Source organism: Cervus elaphus, chromosome 18 (assembly GCF_910594005.1).
Source record: "Cervus elaphus chromosome 18, mCerEla1.1, whole genome shotgun sequence".
NCBI lineage: Eukaryota > Metazoa > Chordata > Mammalia > Artiodactyla > Cervidae > Cervus > Cervus elaphus.
In genome coordinates, this window is record NC_057832.1 from 34691008 (window position 1) to 34713884 (window position 22877).

The following is a 22877-nucleotide window of genomic DNA, read 5'->3' on the forward strand; positions in this document are numbered from 1 at the left end:
CAATCAGTCAGTCAGTTCAATCGCTTAGTCATGTCCGACTCTGCCACCCCATGGACTGCAGCACTCCAGGCTTCCCTGTCCATCATCAACTCCCAGAGCTTACTCAAACTCATGTCCATCAATTCGGTGATGCCATCTAATCATCTCATCCTCTGTCGTCCCCTTCCCCTCCTGCCTTCAATCTTTCCCAGCATCAGGGTCTTTTACAATGAGTCAGTTCCTTGCATCAGGTGGCCAAAGTATTGGAGTTTCAGCTTCAGCATCAGTCCTTCCAATACATATTCAGGACTGATTTCCTTTAGGATGGACTGGTTGGATCTCCTTGCAGTCTAAGGGACTCTCAAAAGTCATCTCCAACTAGGAGAAGGAAAATAGCATGGACAAATTTTATCATAAAGAAGTTAATTATAAAAAGCATTTATTTTCCAACGGAAAATCTAAGTTTACAATGAATATAGGTTAGAACCGAGCAAGGCAGGAAGCATGGTGTGTTAGATATTGTGCCAGGGGCCCCCAAGTCCACCCTGTCTCAAAGAGTCACTATCAGTACTATGAAAAGCTGTTAAATGCGTGGTTACAGGTTATGACAGTGAAAGGTCACAGATTAAAGTTAGCAAAGGGAAAAAGGTGCACGGGGAGAGGTCCAGGAATAATCAGATACAAGTTTCAGGTTCCCTCCCTCAAACACAACGGACATGACTGAGCAAGCATGCGGGCACACATGCATGCAGGTCGGGCTCTATCCCTGGGTGATGGACCACAGCTCGGAGTCCGCCCCGCCCCACCCCGCCCCTGCCAGAGCAGAACAGCCATTCACCAGCAAAGCAACAAGGCCTAGGGCCTCAGGCATGCAAAGCACTTATCAGGTCGAATATCCCATGGCTTAGCTCATCTTCTGGGAACTGGTTAAGGGTAGTTGTGAAGACTGGCCTTTCTTTACAATGTGCAAGGTTTAAGTAACTCAGGCCTGCTTTAAAAAGGAAATGTTTTTGAATCCCTTGTGATATCTAAGCCACAACTCTGTGATCTTTAAAATGGGGTGAATAACATAGGAAACCATGATGATTTAAGTGGAGTATCAAAAAAAAAAAAAAAGTGAAGAAGCCTTATAGTTTATAATTTTTTCAGGGGATCATGGAAAGTTGGGGCTAAGAGTCTTGTAGTCAACATTTGATAATGTCAGTATATTTGTTTAGTCTTTCTATAAACAGTCATTGAATGCCTAGAATTTTCTAGGTGCTAGGAGAGAACAAAATGTTGAACCATACTAACACACTTCTTGCTCTCACAGAAGTTTTGTATGTGTCAGTCGCTCAGTCGTGTCCAACTTTTTGCAACCCCATGGACTGTTAGCCCACAAGGCTCCTCCATCCATGGAATTCTCCAGGCAAGAATACTGGAGTGGGTAGCCATTCCCTTCTCCAGGGGATCTTCCCAACCCAGGGATCAAACCCGGGTCTCCTGCATTGCAGGCAGATTCATTACCACCTGAGCTACCAGGGGAGTCCTCACGGAGGTTATTAGTGTATTAAGGATGTGTAGAGCTATAAGTAAAAAGACTTGGGCAAAGGGAGTGATAAAAATGATGATGGGATTGGTAAAGAGACGATGTGATGGGAGTAGCTTATGCGTGATGTTATCTGGTTAGTGGTTATCAGCAGTTATTCAAGCAGTTTGATTTATTCTGGCCCAGGGACTGTAAGCAGAAGGTGTCTGGACCCCTTATGACTGTTTTAAAAGCAGGAGTGTACCCTACAGGTGGTCACCCTGATGTGATTTGATAGAAGCTGCTTGTGTTACTGGGTCACTGCATGAAAGATAGATGTTTTGACTTTCAATTTTGCATATATGAGGCATACACTTTTGTTAGAATTATGAAATTTCACGGTCAAATTTTCATTGTAGCGTAATCTACCATATCTAATATAGTACCTAACCCTAGGAATTAGGAAGGCCCGGAGTGAAAAGAATACCAGGAAATAAAAATAGTTCAGTGTAATTGGATTAAAGAATTTTGGAAAGGCCAATGAGAAGAATTAGGATGAAAGGTAGAGGTATAGTCCAGTCTTTGAAAAGCCTTGTAAACCTTATTAAGGAATCTGAAAAATGGTAAAGAGCCATTGAATCAGGCTTCCCTGGTGGATCAGTAGTAAAGAATCAGCCTACAATGCCTGAGACGCAGGTTTGATCCCTAAGTCAGGAAGATCCCCTGGAGAAGGAAATGGCAACCTGGGAAATCCCATGGACAGAGGAGCCTGGTGGGCTACAGTCCAGGGCATTGCAAATGAGTTGGACATGAATGAGCGACTAAACCACCACCACCAAAGAGTCACTGAGGATTCTAAGCTAGAATGACAAGCAGGTCGAATTTATGTTTCAGAGTGATGACTCTTGTTGCCGCGTAGGCAGTAGATTGAAGCAGGCCAAAATCTGAGCAAAGGAGGCATGTGACAGATGCTGTAACAGCAGATCAGAGGAAAGTGGTCCTCAGGTGATGAGGAGGCTGGAGGTAAAGGGCAGGGAGGGCAAAGTAAGGCTATCAGTAAGGCTTTCAAAGGCTTTGTGGAGGGGTTCTAGCAATGTACTCACGCAGTCCAATGTTTCTGTAACATCCGTAAACGTAAGATGTTTTAACCCTGATCAACTGACTCTTTCTATTCTAACTCTGCCTCTGTCATATTCTCCCTCACATCAGGTGGCTTTGTGGAGGCCATCCACGTAACTGAATTCAGTTAGGGACATGTTTCACTTGGGTTTAGTGTGATACAGTTATGTATCCCACAGTCACTTCCCTATATAGCTATTTCATATGTATTTCATATATGGTTTAGCTAGTCAAGGGACTAGGAATGACTTCCAGGAAAACTCATTGCCACTGTGCTAATCTCCCCCATGAAACAGAGAGATGCAGTGTCAGAAGCGAAAAGTGTTATGAATTTATCCTGTGGAACCCAGCACAAGAGGAACGTGGGGGAGAAATGTTGTGATTTACAGAGACGGAAGGAAGTCTGTGAAAAATTCTTTCAAGCATTGGACATGTGAAATTGTAAATGGAAGATTCTGTCTCAACCATATCTCATCAAAATGGATGTTTTTTCATATTGATAGAATTGCATAAAACTTGTAAAATATTTCACTATATATAGCTATCAATGCAAACTTTTTGAGTTGTCGATTCAAGAGCATTTAAGGTTATGAAATACCTTGAAATGAAGAGCATATATTATGTAAGAAATTTGTTAGGGTGTGACTGCTAACGTCAAAGCTACCCTCTATGCCTGCTGGTATTCATGGCCTTGTATAACCCTTACGTCTGGGTTGGCTGTATTGCTTGGGTTTGACCAACGTGGTAAAAATGATGTAGGTGAGTTCTGAGGTAAGTCCTGAGAAATCTTGCAGCTTCTGCCTGGATCTCTTGAAACGTACTCTAGGGAAGCAATACACTGCATAAAAAGTCCAATTACCGTGAGATTGCCATGCTGTGAGGAAGCTCAAGCTAGTCATGTGAGAGGCCTACATCCCCCACATATTTCAGCCATGCCAACGGAGGCCCCAGACATTTGGCGAGGTGCCATCTTTTATATCCAGTCAATTCAAGCCCCCATCTGATTGCAACAGAACGAGAGACCTCAAGTGAGAAAGGCCAAACTGAGTTCAGAAAACCTACAGAACCATGAGAGATAACAATGAGTTACTGTTTTAAGTCTATTTTGGGGGAGGCAGCTTGTTAGACAGCAAGAGACAACTGAACTAGAACCACTGTGGTATAATAAAGACCACCCCACAAAATCTTTTCTAGACTCATATCAAGAGGTTGGGTCTGTTTCCTCTTCTCTTGAATGTGGCCTGGCAAGTTACTGCTTTGCCCAGTGTATAAGAAGAGTTCCTGTGGCAGCTCTGAGGCCTGTCTGTAAGAGGACTGTAAGCTTCCACTCCATCTCTTAGAGCACAAAGTCACCATGTAGTAAATGCACACAGATATTACACGAATAGTCCCTCAGACTACATGGGGAGAGAGCATCTCACCTGAAGTCCAGCACGTGGAAACAGACTGTCCAGACCAGCCTGCTTGCCACCTGAATATCACCAAATAATCCTGTCAACATTACGTGGAACAGAAGAATTAGCCAACCAAGTCCTGCTCAACTTCTTGACCTAGGAAATTATGAGATATACTAAACTGATTATTTTTTTAAGCTGCTAAATGTAGGGGGTAATATGTTATACAGAAATAGATAGTGAGTATCAGACATTCTTCAAATTTAAATAGTATTACCACTAATGAATTGTGACTATAAGTTGTAGAGTAGAAAAAAGTTAATCTAAATTACTGATAATAAAAATTAAAATTTCAGTTAACTGTGTTAGAGAAAGACTGAATAACTTTTCTATTTTCTCTGTGGAATATATTACAAAACACTTACCATTAAAAAAAAAGATCAAAAAAAAAAAAAAGAGATCAAAAGTAAGCAGCCAATGGCAGGAGGTTCAAGAGGGAGGGGACATATGCATACCTATGGTTAATTCATGCTTATATATGGCAGAAACCAACACAATATTGTAAAGTAATTATTTACTGATTAAAAATAAAATTTAAAAAATAGCCCCCAAATAGAAAATATATAGTTACATAAGACAGTAGATTAATAAAAGTTCTATTTTTTTTTTTTAGGATTTTGTGAGGTTTTAGAACTGATCATTTATTTTTAAAAATGTATAATTTATTGTGTTTTCTTTATCCATTTTAGACAATTTCATTTTGTACCAAATTTTGTTTTTTGTACTTTGATAATCTTTTTCTCAAAGTGTTCCTCCAATTTCAGAACACTGAGGTCAAAGAGAAGATCTACAAATATTCAGAGAGAGGAACAAAAAAATGCAAAGGGTCATAAATGAAGTATCAGGAATCAGAATTTCTTTGGACTTTTTAACAGCACTGCAAGATAAAATTTAATTATAATAATTTAATAAGAAAGAACTTCAAACTTCTAAGAAGAAATAAAATCCAAACTAGAATTCAACACACTGGGCAATTTCAATAAAGTGAGAGAGAAGAATAGAAATATTTTCTGAGGAATTCCCTGGCAGTGCAGTGGTTAGGACTCAGAGATTTTAGTGCTGTGGCCCAGGTTCGATCCCTAGTCAAGGAACTAGGATCCCTGCAAGATGCGTGGCCCAAAAAGTAGAAACATTTTTTTCTGAATGATGTTTAAAGTCTCCAAAAATTTACCATGTTCCTTTGTTTTAGGAAAGTTCTTAACAATGTGTTCCAGTGTACTTGAACTTATAAACAGGATATGACTTAACTGAGACGTGCTTTTATTTCTAAAAATTGTCTCTTTGCCCTAAATTGTACCTGGTAGATTGCCAAAAATATCATGAAGAAAATGAAAGAAAAAAAAATCATGAAGACACCATTGGCATTTTATGGCAGTGATAACAGCTAATATACAAACCCCCCTGAAATGACAAAAATGACAAAAGTCACCTTATGAAGTACACTCTCTAATGTACAGTTCCCATTTTAAAGAAAAATTTGTGCAAGAAAATAAGCTTGAAAAATACACAGATGGTTTTACTATTTTTTCCCAGAATAACATTGTTTACATAATATAAAGTATGAGATTACTGCTACTTTAGGTTATTAATATTTCTCTCCTCCCTCTCAACTCTCATAGTTAGGTTATGAAGTGATCATTCAGGAACACTGTCAGCATCTCAGCAATCCCCTGTCACCTTTTTCCAATCACTATTTCCACACACACCCTCCCAAATGCGTGACTACCTGATCTTTATGGCCATCAGTCCCTCAATTTTATTTGTAATTTTTACCAGTCATCTCTAAATGCAATCATCTCTAAATATTGTCATTAAATTTATGTTTTTGAGTTTTATATAAATGGAATGATAAAATCTGCCTTCTTGCATTTGGGTTTCTCTTACTCAAATCCATGTTGGGTAGGATGCATCCATATGGTCGAGGTAGCTGGATATTTTTCATTTCTGGTTTGGGATTGGTTTCCACTAATGGGCATACCATGACTTAGTCACCCATTTCTAGTATGGATGGATGCCTGAGATATTTCCAGCTTGGATGATTTCCAGTGTACCAGAAGCTGCATTAAACTGTATTGATCTCACTTTTAGAAGTCAGAAAGATATATTTTTTTACAAGTCAAAAATAGTTACTTTTATAAATGCTGGGTTTCCTTCTGTTTTTCTCAAACACAATGATAGCTTATTTAAATAAGCTATAAAATGGTTAACCACTTTAATTGCACCTTTTCCTATTCATTCTGATGTATTTGTATTAATTAAGGTAGTATTATTAGCTTTCAAATGAAAAATAACACATTTACTTAAGTAGCCATTGGACTAAATAAATATTAATGGAACACATAATGATCTATACTACTCAAAATGAAACACATTCAGGCCTCAGAATTGAAATAGGGTAGATTTCCAGAAAGTTTTGTCTTAGATGTGATGGAACATTATAAATGTCATCAGTTCCTTCTAAATTGTTATCTTCCTGGCACATTCTTAGCATAGTGAATAAAGAAAAATTGGAAGGGAGGATGTGGAGACAAAAGAGGCAAAGGTTAAGCAGATTATCCCATCCCTGAAGCTGACTGTCCCACCTCTTTTAAGTCAGCTGATCGGAAGTCAAGCTGGATTTGTCTGACCATCAAGCTGGATTTGCCCATTAATGGCTGAATATGCCACCCAAAATAGTCCCAGAAATTTAGAGTTGAGACTTTGGGGTGCTATATATGACAAGATAATCATATATAGCCATATGTTTTCATCCTCTTGGCATCACATTGACAGGAAAATAAAGAAGCAAGTAAAAGCAAGAAAAAAAAAAAAAAAACGAACTTCAAATTTAATTTGTAGTTAGAAGAAAAACATTTTCTGATAATGAATTATGACTTAAGGTCTTTTAGCATGAATTGTGAAACATTCTGTGAAGCAGAAGGGAGTCCGAATATTATTGTAGGCAGGATGAATGTATGGCATTTAATTGCTAAAGTTTGGCTAAACATCAAAAAGGATAATAGAGAAAACAGAGCAAGAGATGGACTTGGAAGGAGACAGGCAGCTATTGATCAGCTCCTTTGTCTCATTCTTGGCCAAGAAACTCCTATCTTGAGCTTCATTCAATCCAAGCTGCAAATCATTCCAGAAGAAAGTTTCTACAGTTCTTTCCTTTATTTCCCCTGGAGACACAAGAATATCAAAGAAAGAGTGAACAAAAATTTTTGTAATAAAAAAGCTGTCATTGTAAATAATTTAACTAGATCAATTCTAGTAAAATCACTGACAGATATTTTAAAAATTGGCACTTAATTTATATATTAATATTTCATTGACTAAGGAAAATATCCTGGGGTTGAGATATAGTATAGCAAAGTGTACTGTAGTTTAGGGCTTCCCTGACAGCTCAGCTGGTAAAAAAATCCACCTGCAATGCAGGAGACCGCAGTTTGATTCCTGGCTTGGGAAGATCCCCTGGAGAAGGGGTAGGCTACCCACTCTGGTATTCTGGCCTGGAGAGTTCCATGGACTGTATAGTCCACGGGGTCACAAAGAGTCAGACATGACTGAGTGATTTTCACTTTCACTGCAGTTGAAGCAGTATCAAATTTGCTGTATTACTGATGTTTTATGTGACTATAAATTGTGCATGAGCAATTTTATGTTCATATTTCTGAGAAGTTTAGGAAGACTTTTGGTAAGAGTTAAAATTTCTGTGCAACAGCTTATAAATAATTTTGCTTAGGATTTGTTGAACAAAATCAGGTCTTGGTGTTGAATTATTAAAAAAAGAAATGTTGACTGAACTGATAGAAAAAAAAAAAAAACACAAGAATTTAAAAAATAAAGGTGGTGTCAAGCTAAACCCAAATCCCTGTGGCTCATCAAGTAAAGAACCTTTCTGCTTGTAATGCAGGATACACAGGAGACACGAGTTTGATCCCTGGATTGGGAAGATCCCCTGGAGGAGGAAATGGCAACTCACTCCATATTCTTGCCTCAGAAATCAGGCTACAGTCCATGGGATTGCAAAAAGAGTCAGACAGGACTTAGCAACCGAACAGCAACAACAAAAACCAAAGCCACAAAGAAAGAGTTTTAAAATATGGATTGTTAAAACCTAAAAAGGATTACCCAGATGAAGTTGGAGAATTCCTTCATGGTAAAATGATGAAGACTGAAAAATTGCAAGATGTGACCAGAGAAATATTTTTAAGACAAAAGGGGAAAATATAGTCAGAATTATTACAAGAAAACACCCTTCCTCTTGTGGGCAGCATAGTTGAGCCGGCCCCCAGGCTATCCTCTGAAATCCTTCAGAGCCTTTGTGCTAATGTCTCCAACCAGTGACTGTGGCAGTACTTGAGGCAGGCCCATTACAGGAGGGTGTGCTGGATGTCTCTGACGTTTGGCTTTGGGTTGAAGACTCCTTGCCGGCCTGGCCAAAGCTTTTAAAAACTGCACTGCAGTCCAAGACCCTCCTTCTTTCCTTTCTTCCTTTCTTCTTCCCTCCTCCCTCCCTTTCATCCATCGTTCCTCCCTCTTCCTTCCTCCCTCTCCTTTATCCTTCCTTCCCTCTCTCCTCCTTAGAGGTGAGACCTATTTTGCATTCCCTTAACTATCCTTTGCTGCTGTTCTTCAGCCGCTCAGTCATGTCTGAGTCTTTGCGACCCCATGGACTGCAGCATGCCAGGCTTCCCTGTCCCTCACTATCTCACCAAGTTTGCTTAAACTCATGTCCATTGAGTCAGTGATGCCATCCAACCATCTTGTCCACTGTTGCCCCCTTCTCCTCTTGCTCTCAATCTTTCCCAGGATCAAGGTCTTTTTCAAAAAGTTGCCTCTTTGCATCAGGTGGTCGAAGTATTGGAGCTTCAGCCTCAGCAACAGTCCTTCCAATGAATATTCAGGGTTGATTTTCTTTAGGATTGACTGGTTTGATCTCCTTGCTATCCAAGGGACTCTCAAGAGTCTTCTCCAGCACCACAGTTCGAAAGCATCAATTCTTCAGTGCTCAGCCTTCTTTATGGTCTAACTCTCACATCTGTACATGACTATTGGAAAAACCATAGCTTTGACTATATGGTCATCTGTCAACAAAGCGATGTCTCTTAACTCTCCTAGCCGCCTATAGTTACTTTCCCACTTACCCTCACAGATGTTTCTCCCAATAAACCTCTTGCACATCTAATCCAGTCCTGGTTGAGTTTTGAGGATCTGTCTGATAACTGTAACATCTGGATCTTCTTTGGTTTTGCTTCCATTCCTTCTTTTGACCATAGTCAATTTTTTTTTTATTATTCAATCTTTCATAATTTTTATTTTGTGTCAGGTAGTGTATATAAAAGAACACCGAGAGTGAAGCAAGTAGTATTTCCCAACAGAAAACAGTACATCCTTTATTCTGCCAGGGTACTACTATGGATACCTAAGTTGTGCACACCGTCATTGAGCTAGGTCAGGACTTGTTACAGGTTTAGTTGGATTCACTTCAGCACTGGCTTCAATTATTTTTGAGGTTACAATCAAGGTTTTCTTTCTATACGAAGGAGCCCTCATACAAATATCTTTGTATTTTACAGTGCAGTGACCAGCACTCTGAGCCTCAGGAGACATGCTTACAACCTGGCTGTTACTTTTGTGTGTGTGTGTGTAGCATTCTTCATTCTTCAGTCATGTCCTTGGATTTCACTCATGTCCTTGTGAGTTCTTTCCCTTTCCTGCTGTTCTATCCCAGTCCCGGAGGGCTCTTGCAGCCCATGGTAAAGAGATTTTCCTCTTGGGCTAATTCCTTAGCCTTTGGCAGCCACTGCTTTGGATTGGGTAAAGACCCAGATTACTCTGTTTTTCCTGTCCTATTCTCAGCTTTTAGCCACAGTCACACTCAAGGATGTTTGTCTATCCTGAGATATTGTGGAGGGAGCACTTTTGTCTGATCACAGACTACAGAGCTTCCAATCCTTATACTAAGTGAAGGCCCATGGGTTAGAGCTGGCAAATATTTGTACACTCACTCTGAGGCTTAGGACCCTAGAATTATAGACTATAACACTAGTCCACAGGTGCACATTAAAAGATGGTTTAAAATAATCAGCTAGTTTCTCTCTTTATCCCTTTCTATGGCACTCTTCTTTCTTATTACAAACTTTAAAAAACTTCTTATTTTACTTCCCTGATGGCTCAGTGGGCAAAGAGTCTGCCTGCAATGCAGGAGACACCGGAGATGCAGGTTTGATCCTTGGTTCGGGAAGATGCCCTGGAGGAGGAAATGGCAACCCATTCCAGTATTCATGCCTGAAAAATCCCATGGAGAGAGGAGCCTGGTGGGCTCTAGTCCAAAGGGTTGCAAAGAGTTGGACACGACTGAGCACACACACACCAACAGTTGATTATAAATGTTGTGATAGTTTTAGGTGAATAGAGAAGGGACTCCGCCATACATGTGCATGTATCCATTCTCACTCAAACTCTCTTCCCATCCAGGCTGTGTGGCAGTCTTCTTTCCGTAGTGGTTTAGTCGCTAAGTTGTGTCCAATTCTTACAATCCCATGGACTGCAGCCTGCCAGGCTCCTCTGTCCACGGGATTCTCCAGGCAAGAATACTGGAGTGGGTTGCCACTTCCTTCTCCAGCGGATCTTCCTGACGCAGGGATGGAACCCGTGTTTCCTGCATTGCAGGCAGTCTCCTGATTGCAGGCAGATTCTTTACTGGCTGAGCCACCAGGAAAGCCCCTAATAGCTAGTCCCTAAGAGTGAAAGCTGTGGCTTCCACGGTGGCTCAGATGGTAAAGTGTCTGCATGCAATGTGGGAGACCCAGGTTCGATCCCTGGGTTGGGAAGTTTCCCTGGAGAAGGAAGGGGCGACCCACTCCGACAGGGGAGCCTGGTGGCTATACCGTCCACAGGGTCACAGAGAGTCGGACATGACTGACTGACTTTACACTCAAGACTCAAAGCACTGTGGGATTTTTCCTTCCTAAGAATGTCTTATTACTTCCTGGGTTTCGTTCCCTTTAAATGTCTTTGGTTCTTCATTTCTATGAGAATTTTTTTCTCTAATCGAGGTAAAATTGGTATATAACATTATGTATGTTTCTGGTGTATAGCATTATAATTCTACAACCATATACACTACAAAGTGATCTTTACTGAAAGTCTAATTACCATCCATCATCATACAATTAATACTGGTCACCCTCTTTGCCCACCTTCCCACTCCGTTCCTCTCTGATAATCACCAATCAGTCCTCTGTATCTGTGAGTTTATTTTTGTTGTTGTTGTTTGTTTTCATCTATTCATTTGCTTTGTTTCCTGGTAGGTTTTCTTTTTCTTTTTTCTTTTTTAAACTATTTTGTAGCTTTTCTAGCTCATTCTTGTTAGGATGAGATCATCTGAAATTTCTACACCCAAATTCTAAGAAATCCCACCATGTTCACTTGTTTTCTTTTCCAATTTGCAGTCTTTTGTTTTCTCTCTTAAAGGCCACAGCTCTAAGAGCACTCCTACACTTGCAGCTCTTGCCTGGTTTCGGTAACTGCTCCCTTAGATTGCCCCTCAGACTAAAGGGGAATTGTGACTGCTTGCTCTTGCTAGCTCTGAGCTGTTTCAACATCCTGTTTTGGCTTCCTTTAACCTTGTCCATATTTTTCAAAACAGTCTCTTTATTAAACTCTTCTCAGTCATTGAAATGAGCCATCTCCTTCCTATTGGACTCCTGATTGAAAGGAGACATTCCTACAAAAAAAAAAAAAGATTGAACCCACAGGGAGACAATAAAGAGTAATACGAAGAAAGCATAGAGTTGTCAAAGTTGGTTGAGTGATGTTCAAGTGGTAGCAATGTTGTCACTAATGAGAAGAGGAAGAATACATCTCCCCACTAATTCTTTTTCTTAAATGAGCGTCTAAAATGGAAAGTTGAGCTACCAAGTTTTACTTGGGTTTGAGGGTCATTTTCCAGATTAAAATTTTAAAAAAGCTGGAACTCTTTTGGGGTATATACAAAAGGTTAATATGGAATAATACCAGGGCTAAAGAATTAATGTGACTTTCTTGGTGAAGTGAGGCCTGGGGAGGTTAAGAGAGGTTAGAAGAGGAAGCAGATAATTCCAAGAAGACAAATTATCTTTTTATCAGCAACTTTTATTTAATGTAAACAGTATCATTTGCTATCACATCATTTACTCAGCATGAACTCTTAGGTTTCATATAAATATCTGATTATTTCTCTGTAAGATCAGTTTTTGGTAGAAGGCACCATGAAATAACCAAACCTTTATTTGCTTACCTTAGTGCCTGAAATGTAGTAGGTATTCAAAAACTGTTAGATATACTAATACTAGCTGACATTTATTGAGTCCTTACTTACAGTGCCAGAAACTGTGCAAAAAGTGTTTGACATACTGTTAATATTCCAAGTTACATGCGAGGAATTTGAAGATCCATTATGCATTTCCATAGCAGAGGCTCAAAGTGATAATGAATTGACAGAAGTGGAGACTGTCATTTAAAATTTTTCAGTTATTTGTGGAGGAAACCGCACTGCCCCCCCCCCTGCCCCAACTTATTGAAAGGCAGGATTGGAAGTAAAACAAAAACAAAAAAAAAACCCACCTCTTGATTTTCTGTTTTTTATACATGTATTCATAAAGTTCATTAGCATTTTTGCAAATCCCTCTAGGATACATCTAACCTGACAAGAGTCACAATTATGGGTCATATATCTAATCTATTTTCTAAGAAAAGCAGATATTTCATCTTTCCTTTTAGTCTTTTATTTCCTCCCTTTCATTTTCCCCACTTCATTTTTCTCGTTGAAGTCGTTCACATTTATTCATTCATTGCTTCATTCCTTCCTTTCTTCCTTCATTCAAACAAGGCCAGGTGCTTAATTTTAAAATCTCATTCAAAATGGTGCCACGTCACCCCCTGGGGCCAAGAACCGGGAGGTGCTGTCATCTTCCTCCTTGCCAGCGTGGATCTCCGCGGAGCCCCGCCCTCTTCTCCTCACCTGCTCCCCAGGAACCGCGGCGAAGTCGCCGTCACACTCTGGCCTCCCGCACCCTCCCCCACGGCCTCCGCCCCTGCCCCCCTCTCCCAGGGGCCGCCCCGCCCCTCACCTCCTGGATCCCAGCTAGCTGAGAGCATTTATTTGCATATTTCTACCTTTGTTCCCCGCCGGCGGCCAATCAGGGCGCGGGACGAGGCGAGGGGGGGGACCTGGGCGGGGCTCGGGCTCAGGCTCCCAATGCTGCGGCCGCAGGTTCCGGAGCGGGTTGGAGCCGCCGCGGGCGCGCCGCGCACTGCAGCCCCAGCCCAAGCCTTGGGCTCCACACCCGCAGCCCGGCTGCGGCCTCGCCTTGGCTAGGCCCTGAAGGCAAGGACAAAGAGGCTGTCGGGAGGCTCCCCTGGAGCCAGATTTTACCTGCAGTTGGAACCACAGGCTTCAAGATGGTTTGCGGGGGCTTCGCGTGTTCCAAGAACTGCCTGTGCGCGCTCAACCTACTCTACACAGTGAGTATCCCGAGCCCGTTTCTCTTCTCCTGGGGGCTTTGCACCTGCTCGGGTGCTTCGTGGACACTTCATCCGGCCCCCTCTTCCCATCTTCCCACGCTCTGCTGCGCGCCCCCGGCCTCGCCATCGGTCTCCGCCGGGGACCAGGAGCCGGCGACTGTCGCAGTCTCTTCCTTTCATTGTGAAGCCGCCGTCTTTCTGGCTCGGTGGCCGCGTGTCCCTGCCCCATTGCTCTACCCCGCCCCCTCATCCACCGCCTTGTTTTTCAGTCATTTGACCAGACCTCTCCACTTTGCCACCCTCATTATCCCTTCCGCATCTCGCTCTTGGCTCCCAAAACCCTCTGGGGGTAAATTTGGAGGCGAGAGAGCAGCCTCGGATTTGAGGACAGCTTTGCAAAAATAGCGTGATCAGAAAGTGACAAGGCGGCTTATGGATGGTGTACGTCGTGTTCAGCTCTGCGTGTGCCTGTGATTTTCATTGAGGCCACCGAGTAGGTTCACAGGATATCCGCAGCTTCCGAAGTTTGTTTCGTCCTTAAAGGAATGTCTTTGGGGGAGGTGGAGGGGGGGGAAGAGGGGTAGTTCTGCTCATACCTGATGCTTTTTCCATGTGTTTCCCGCCCCCCATCCCCCGCCCCGTTACCAATATCCTAGCTCCATTTTAAGCGAAAGCCTCCGGTAAATAAGCGAGCCTCCACCCAAGTTGTTCTTTCCCTGCCAACCAGCTTGGGCTTTTTAGTTTTAACCCTGTATCTTTGTAATTTTTGAGGGGCAATTCTGGTTGAACAGGAGGATGGGAGAGGAGGTTGCCATTTATCGAGTTAACTCCCACGTCCCAGATGTTACCTACCCGATTTCGTTCCTTTTTCTGACAATCATCCGAGGCAAAGGGCCTTGTGTAAATTTTATACGTAAGGTGATAGACCAGAAAGGACACTAATAAGTTTACAGAGTTGGTAGTTGGAGAGTCAGGAGTGGAAACCAGGCTGTGGGATCCAGATCTTTCTGCAGGCTTCTTTACCAGGCGAGAGAAACTTAGACTTCTGTCGTCATGTCTCTATCATAGTCGTGCTCCCTTCTATAAATACACCTGGCGTTTTTTGCAGCACCCACCCTGAAAACAAACCCAGCTCCTCTTCATTAGCTGAGAGCTAGGCCATCTGTGTAAGTTTAGGTTACATCCTCAGAGTGGGGAGGCTGCCTTGTGGTCACCAATAGGAGAGTGAGCTGGGTCATTTGACTATTATTGTTCCTGTGTATGTGAACGTGATTGCAAAGCTTTGACAATAAGACACAAACAAACATGTTAAATAAACATAAAAGGGGTAAAGCATGTTTTTCCAGCTAGTTTGTGTGTGTCTTAGTAGGAATTTAATCAACATGTCACTAATGATAAACTTGGGAAAAATTCTGGAACACCTGGTGATTCAGCTTCTTGTAATTGGAGATCCATGTCAAGTTTCAGATCAGAATCCATCTTTGTGTTCCCTGAAGCATGCCTATCACTTTGATTGTTTATTAAGTAAATAAATTCTGATTCGTTCTCCAGGTGTTTTCTTTTATTAGCCTGAATGGCCTGCTTAGAACTTCACATTCCCCACTTTATGCTCTTGACTTCTGCCCCCTCCCCCGCATGATTTAGTCACCTGTTCACCAGATATTTAACTTTATAGTATCTGCTTACACACAGTAGAATATCTACATACTTAATTGATTGAGAGGGTCTATATAGATTAATGTGCCATATATATGTGTGTGTGTGTGTATATATATGCTTCTCCAAAGGCAAATTATTATTAAATCTAGTTCTCTTGCTTTCCAGATATGTCATTTCTAGCTGTATCTACTGTGGTATCAGGAGAGCAAGGAGACAGGTAATTCTGAAGGAACACACTAAGACTTTTATGTGTGTGTGCGCTTCATCTCTCAGTCACGTCTGACTCTCTGTGACCCCATGGGCCGCAGCCTGCCAGTCTCCATGGGGACTCTCTAGGCAAGAATACTAGAGAGGGTTGGTGTGCCCTCCTCCAGGGGATCTTCCCAACCCAGGGATTGAACCCAGGTCTCGCACATTGCAGGTGGATTCTTTACCGACTAAGCCACCATGGAAGCTGTAAGACTTTCGTATCTGTCCAACCTTCAAAGTGCATTGACCTTCAAAGTGCATTCTGTTGTTTTTTAATAGCTATGTGGTAAAACATAGTTAATTGGGAATTCACAGGACTGTACAAATGGTTAGCTTTTTAAATCTAAGGCTTTTTAGAGGAAGGATATTTCTTGAATTAATGTCTACTGCTTATAAACTGTGAACAAGTTTAGATGAGTTTGGCAATTTAAATTGGAAACAAATGAAAGGTTAACATTGAACCAATTCTTAAATAGATGCTGAAAATATACCACTGCTGTTATTTAGATTCTGTATCTTTCCTGGTCTCTCCTCATCATTTTAAAATGGGGCATGTGAAGTGGTTGGGGACAGGGTAAAGGCTGAAGACTTGGGAGACATTTGTTTTTAAGACATAAAGAGGAGGACCCTTTATAGGTTTCAGTTCCACCTGGATTACTGCTTCTGGAATAAACTCAAAGTTGTGGGATTAGGTCTGAGATCATTTCTAAGAGTGTTGTTGAAGCCTATGTTGCATGTGGAAGTGGCAAGTGTAAAGGCCACAGCCTGCTTTGAGAGTCACCACTCTGTTTCTTGAAGTATTTTCTTCAGGAACTTAGGACTCAATCAGCCTATTTACTTGTCCATTGCAGTTTACATGTGCAGGTGGCCTGCTAATTGCTTTGAGACTAGAACAGAACTGGTGATCAGTCCGAAAAGCCTGTCCTTAAATTGGTTGGATGGAACATCCTCTTAACTTGTCATGGACTTTTGATCACTAGCCAAAGGTGTGGTTGATTTTTGTTGTTTATGGTTTGGTTGTTTCAATTAATAGAATCCCTTGTACTGAACTTCCCAGGTGGCTTCTGCCAATGCAGGAGACACAAGAGATGCAGGATTGATCCCTGGGATGGGAAGATCCCCTGGAGAAGGGAATGGCAACCCACTCCAGTATTCTTGCCTGGGAAATCCCTTTTACAGAGGAGCCTGGCCGGCTATAGTCCATGCGGTGGCAAAAGTTACGACTACTACATATGACTAAGTGCATCTACACACATGCTTGTACTGAACAGTTTTACATTAGTGTAGTGAATATCAAGTTTATAGATACAGGAGGAAAGGCAGAAGCTATGGTTTCTTCATGTACCTTCATGATGTCATATGAGTGACTTGCTCTAGAACTTTCTACATTTGAAGAAGCAATGTTTCTTCACTCACCAGATACTTATTGAGTGTCTGCTGTGTGCTGGGCATTGTTTTCAGTCTAGGAATACAGCAGTGAGCCGAATGGCTTTGAAATAAGCATGCCTTATGAAGCCTCTTTTTCATTCACTATCTTCTCTACGTATGATCTCAAGAGTTTTCTTCAGTCAATAAACATTTTCCCATTGTGTGTATTCTGCTGAGAACTGTAGGAAATAATAAACACACACAAAGGCAATTACCTACTCAGTGAAGACAAGATCTAGTTAGGATTTTTGAGGTGGGAACATGAATGCTATGTAAAGGAAGGGCTGACTTGAGGAGCCATAAAATTTAGGACTAAGAGAGATCCTTGTGGGTTAGAGAAAGTATGATTGACTTGGGGAAGTGTGGAGATAACTCAGGTCTTTTTGATACTGTTCAGGATATCGATACAAGTGAAAACTGCTTCAGGAAAATGGTCTATTTTATTTTTAATGGTTTATTTTAAAATAATTTTGATTGAAAATATTTTGATAAAAAAGTGAAAAATAGCTTTTAAAAATTATTCCTAGGTTTTTGGTGGGGAATTTTAGGAAGTATGAGGTAAGTGTTATCTTAAAATATGTAACATTTTGAAGATTTATATCTCCTGCTTCTCAAGCAGAGAAGAAAAGACTTCTAGGAATTGGACTGCTGGTTATAATATGTGTGTGTGTGTGTATGAATAGTTTTAATTAAGAATGTAAGAACAGAAAATAACTTGTAGTCTTTAAACGAGAAAGGTCATTTCAGAAGTTTCAGTTTTGTTTCTTATTCTATATTTGTTCTCCTAAAATCTTTCTAAGTTTTTCTATTGGTATTTTTTGCAGTATTTTTTTTCCCCCCAATACCTTGGGTTGCTTTGGGGGAAAAAACCTCTGTGCAGTCAAAAATTATACCTGTTTACATCCATTATAAGACATATGTTTATTTCCATTTTAAGTGTCTCTGAAATTGAAATTGTCTTAAAATAGGTAAAACATAGCAGATAAAAGACGTATATTTGGACAATCTATGAAGAGAAGAACTAGATTCAGGAAAAGAACCTAAGTTTGAATTTCAACTTTACAGCTTGCTTGGAATTTAACTTCAGGCAAATGTCTCCATGAGTTTTTCATTTATAGACTGGTGGATGATATTTTTCATTTTTCCCTCAAGGAGTTTTTAGGATAAAATGAGAGGATGTGGGAGACAAGAGTTCCTACCCTCAAAATAGTAATACTAATCCTTCAGTTGTAAGGGAAAAAATGGCTGAGGTATGGTGAGTATAAACATGGAATGTCTTATCTGTACATTATTTTGAGTCCTATTCTGGTCATTGGGGACTAGAAAAGTATAATTTTTTTTCAATCTGTGCTCTAAAATAAAGGAAAAAACACTAGTACTTCATCCAAAGAAAAAAATCTACTTACTGTAATTGCCTTCAAATTATTGTATTTGCTATTTTTCAAAATTCTCGTTATTTTTCAAATTATTCTTAATATTTTAACATGCAGGTAGGTTTATGTTATTTCTCGGCACTTGTTCAAACTACTGAGTGGATTTAAAATATGTAAGTGGTTGCTGAATATTTACTTGGATTTTGAATTTAAAATGATTCACTATTTACAGAACCTGGAATTTTCACATGATGCTGTTGAGCTGATATTTATAATTGGCCTTTGTGCCAAATATGTCTGTGAAATTTCCCAACTTTTGATTTTAAAATAGAGGACCAAAAGGTGCCATTTATGTCCTTTCTCACTTGAAATGAGGTTATTTTCTTTCACCAAGTTTAACAAGGTAATTAAGAGGCTTTTACAAAGAAAGAAAATTTATTTAGGGAATAGTTGTATTTCGGCCTACTTTTGAAAAGTGAGTTTTGAACATCTCAGTGGTTTAATTTTCATGCAGTTTTAGGTAGTTTAAAAGTGGGCCATCATCACCTCAAACACATTTGAATTACTGGTGAAGACAGGCTAGGGTTAGTTTGCCTTCCTTCATATCCTGTTTCATCTGAATTGATCCTCCATATTTTCTTGTCACTGAACAACGAATAATCCAAACCTACTTGTAATAATGGATGAAAACTCTTACAGAATAAACCCAAATTCCTTAGCATGTTGTTCAGCATCGTTCACCATGTGCGTCTCTTCATGTATTTTGGCCACAGAGGTTTTCCCAGACATTTCGTCCTCTGTTGCCTGTCATTGCTGATCCTCTGCTGTTGACCTAGCATACCTTGCTCTGTCTTTGTAAAGTTACCGAAAGCCTCCTGTTTCTTTAGTCTGAAGGAACTGTTTCCTTAACTTTTCACTTGGGAGCTATAACACTTGAGTGCTACCCCAGACTAATTTAATCAGGATTCAGAGCGAGGGAGGAGGCATGTCATTTTTTTGGTTAGAAAACCCTGTTTTAAAGCTTTCTAGCTAATTCTAAATGACAGTGAGGGTTGAGAGTTAAGTGTTGTAAGATTTTATTTTACTTTGTCCTTTCTGTTGAACCACACTAATGCTCCATACTGTGGATAATTTGTGTTTGTTTTTTCCCCAGCTGTAGTTGGCAGAGATCATGGTGTTCTCTATATTGCATCCTTCAGTTCCGGACATTGTTTTCTTTTAACAGAGAGCTTATACTCTAAATAACTTCTTGAATTGAATTTGCAGAACTGGCTTCTCCCTTTTCACCAGAGGTAAAGCATACCGGATGAAAACTTGCATAAACATGGCAATTTGATCAAAATCAAATTTAGAAGACAAGCAAATATCTTAAGACATGAAAATTAGCATTGGGTTAAAAATAATAAATATGAATTACTTTTATCAGTCTACTGCAGAATCTGTTTCTTGAAATACTGTTTTCTTCTTCTCCCATTGTTGGTCAAAATCTATATGTCTGAGGTTTTTCTTGTCACCTTTCCCCTGAACAAATCAACTTCCTGTGAAATTATGTTATAGTCATAGTTGTCTAGGGCTCATTATATTATTAGTCTAATACAGTGTATTATTAATCTAATATAAAGTATTATTAGATAAAGCCAAATAATTTTTCTTTTATCTATTCCAATAATATTAATTGAGCATTGGCAACAGTGAGCAAAACAAACCAAACTGTCCTACCTTCATGGATCTTACATTTGAAGGGGAAGATAGATGATAAGCAAAGAAGTAAATGTTAGACATCATCAAAGTCAAAGTGTTAGTTGCTCAGTCATGTCTGACTCTTTGAGAACCCCTGGACTGTAGCCCACCAGGCTCCTCTGTCCATGGGATTCTCCAGGCAAGAATACTGGAGTGGGTTGCCATGTCCTCCTCCAGGGGATCTTCCTGGCCCAGGGATCAAACCCTCATCTCTTATGTCTCCTGCATTGGCAGTGGGTTCTTTACCACAAGTGCCAGCTGGGAAAAGAAGGTTAAAAAAAACAAAACAAAACAAGTGCTATGGAGAAAAATAGAGTAAGAAGGATGAAGCATGAATTTGGGGGGGGGAGTGTGGTGGGTAGGGGAGGATGAAGGCATATTTTTATATATGGTGGTCAGAATTGGCCTTCTCTGGAAGACACCAGTGGAATAGAAACTTGAAGGAGATGACCAGACATCTGGAAAAAGTTGGTTGAAGGAATGACTTTGAAAAGATCCTGAAGGAATATTTCTCATGTATGCAAGGGACAGAGAAGAGTCTACTAGGGCTGGGACAGAGCGAGCAAGGCGGGGGTAGAGTGGTTAAAGTTGAGTCAGAGAGTTTCTGGACCCAGATTGAAGGATTTGAGCTTTTACACCAAGGGAATTGGGGAGCCATTGGTGGCTTCGGGCCTGGTTTTCATTTAAAAGTTTGTCTGGCTCCTGAATCGAGAACAGATTATAGATGACAAATGTGGAAACCATGAGACCACATGTGAGGCTCTTGCAGTAATTTAAGCAAAGATGATGGAGGTTTGGACTCATAAGATAGCAATGGAAGTAAGAGAGAGAGTCAGATTTTGAAGGTGGTGCCAATGTAATTTCCTGATGGATGAGCTTGGGGTGAGAGAGAGGCCAGTCGAGCAACTGACTGGCTGAATCTGCTATTAACAGGAATGGGGGGACTGCAGTTGGACAGGCTTTGGAAGGCAAGTAAGGGGTTCAATATCGGATATGATGCCAGTCAGATACCCGGGTAGAGATGTCAGATAGCAGGTAGACTAATAATGATGGAGTTCAGGGGAGAGGAATAGCTGGAGGTTTAAACTCAGCAAGTCATCATTGTAGAGAGTAGTATTTAGCATTGCTTCTGGATGAAATCAGCCAGTTAGGGAGGCGAGGTATTGAAGGGTAGTGATCCATGAATTGAACCAAGGACTCTGTTACAGTACAGTTTTGGGAGATGAACAGCCAGCAGAGGAGCCTGAGAAGGAATGGTTGGTTAGGTAGGAGGAAAACCTGGTCGAGGCAGGTGTCTTAGAAGCCAAGTGCACGTTGTTTTAAAGAGCCAGAGTTGAGCATCTGTGTCCGATGCTGCTCAGACATGATTCTTTTTTTTTTTCCAGACATGATTCTTAAGTTGATCAATGAAGAAGTCATTGAAAAAAGCCAATTCATGTTAAGACTGTATGCCCCTCAAAAATAAGGACCATGTCCCAATTACTTCTGCCTTGCTGAATGCACAGCACCGCCTTGGCATATGGTTGGCATCTGGTGTATTGAATGGAGGAGTCAGTGCAGGGCTGTTTTGCCCATAACTCTGCTTTTTGTCTCCCAGAACCGTACTGAAGAAGGAGGATGTAGGTTGTGGGGGAAACTTTGTTGGTGGCTGTGAGAGCTACTTTAAACCAGTTATCTTTGGAAGATGGCAAGTCAGGATCCCTTACTTTTGAATCTCTTTATGTAATTTCTTTCCAGCAGATAACATATATGCTATCCGTTTTGTGCCGTGTAAGTGTAAAGCAGTCTGCTTGGCACCAAGGAGAACATAGAGAAGAAAAACGTGACAAAAGGCACGTCAGCCTTCATTGTGTCATTTGAGGAATGAAAATGAAACGAAGAATTGAGGTCCTGGCTTTAGCACTAAATGTCTGGATATTGCAAAATGCTTAAGATTTAGCTAAGTATTATGCAATACCCAGACTATTTATAGAATTTTCAAATCTGTGTCCAGATGTTTGGCATCAGAGAAATACATGCTCAGTCATCACAAAATTGTTCTTCAGTTGCCCACATTAGGCAGAAGTTCAGAGGGAGAGTTCAGTGTCAAGTGTAATCCCTCATTCTGACTATTGAAGCGTGGAGAGGGAGGGTTTCTGGGGCCTTAGTTTTCATTTATCTATGGATGCCACGTTACATTTTGGTGGTATAGCCCCTTTAAATTTTATTACCACTTTAAGTTTCTTACCGTCCACTATCATCTTGACTTCTCTCTTGCTCTAGTGCTGACAGAACATTTTTGAATAATTTAACTACAGAGTTGCATCCAGTTTTTTCAAAGGTCCTACATTCCTCTTTCATCCTCAGAGCAATTCACTTACCCTGATAGAATTTGGATGCTTAAAAAAATGTAGGGGGAAAAAAAAATGTAGGGGGTCTAGAAATGATTCAGGTCTCTCTTTGCATCTTGTTTCTACAGTGTGGTGGGTATTTGATGAAAGAGTGAAACTCTTTTATAGGTTATATAGAGATATAATAATCTGGAAGATCATTAAGCTAGATTTCTTCCTCCCAACTGTTGATTAGATTTGGCAATAAGCATCTCTAGCACATAATAAGCGAGCTCATGAGCTCTTTAGGACAGCAGAATATTTTGAGTACCTCTTCTGTACCCGGCGCTTAGCCAGGTGCTAGGAGTATCAGGTCACCATGTTCTGTGTCTGTATGGCCCTCAAAGTGGAGAGGACTCATTAGAAGAATGCAAAGTATGGCTGGAGGTGGGGAGTAGTGGCTAATGAATTACCTCTAGACATCCAGACCCTTCACACCCTTGTATTTGTCAATCTGGGTGTGTGTGCTCAGTTGCTCTGTCGTGTCTGACTCTTTGTGACCCCATGG

The 22877-nt window shown here is 40.7% G+C and overlaps 1 protein-coding gene across 1 annotated transcript in view; it reads left to right on the forward strand.

Annotated features, from left to right (window-relative positions):
• The first annotated feature begins 13291 nt into the window (after positions 1-13291).
• The window catches only part of TSPAN13 (tetraspanin 13), a 34402-nt gene continuing 24816 nt past the window's right edge, over positions 13292-22877 (forward strand). Inside the window, exon 1 of the mRNA XM_043872306.1 lies at positions 13292-13551. Within this exon, the coding sequence (XP_043728241.1) occupies positions 13489-13551 (63 nt within the window). The 5' untranslated portion in view covers positions 13292-13488. The remainder of the gene's footprint in view (positions 13552-22877) is intronic.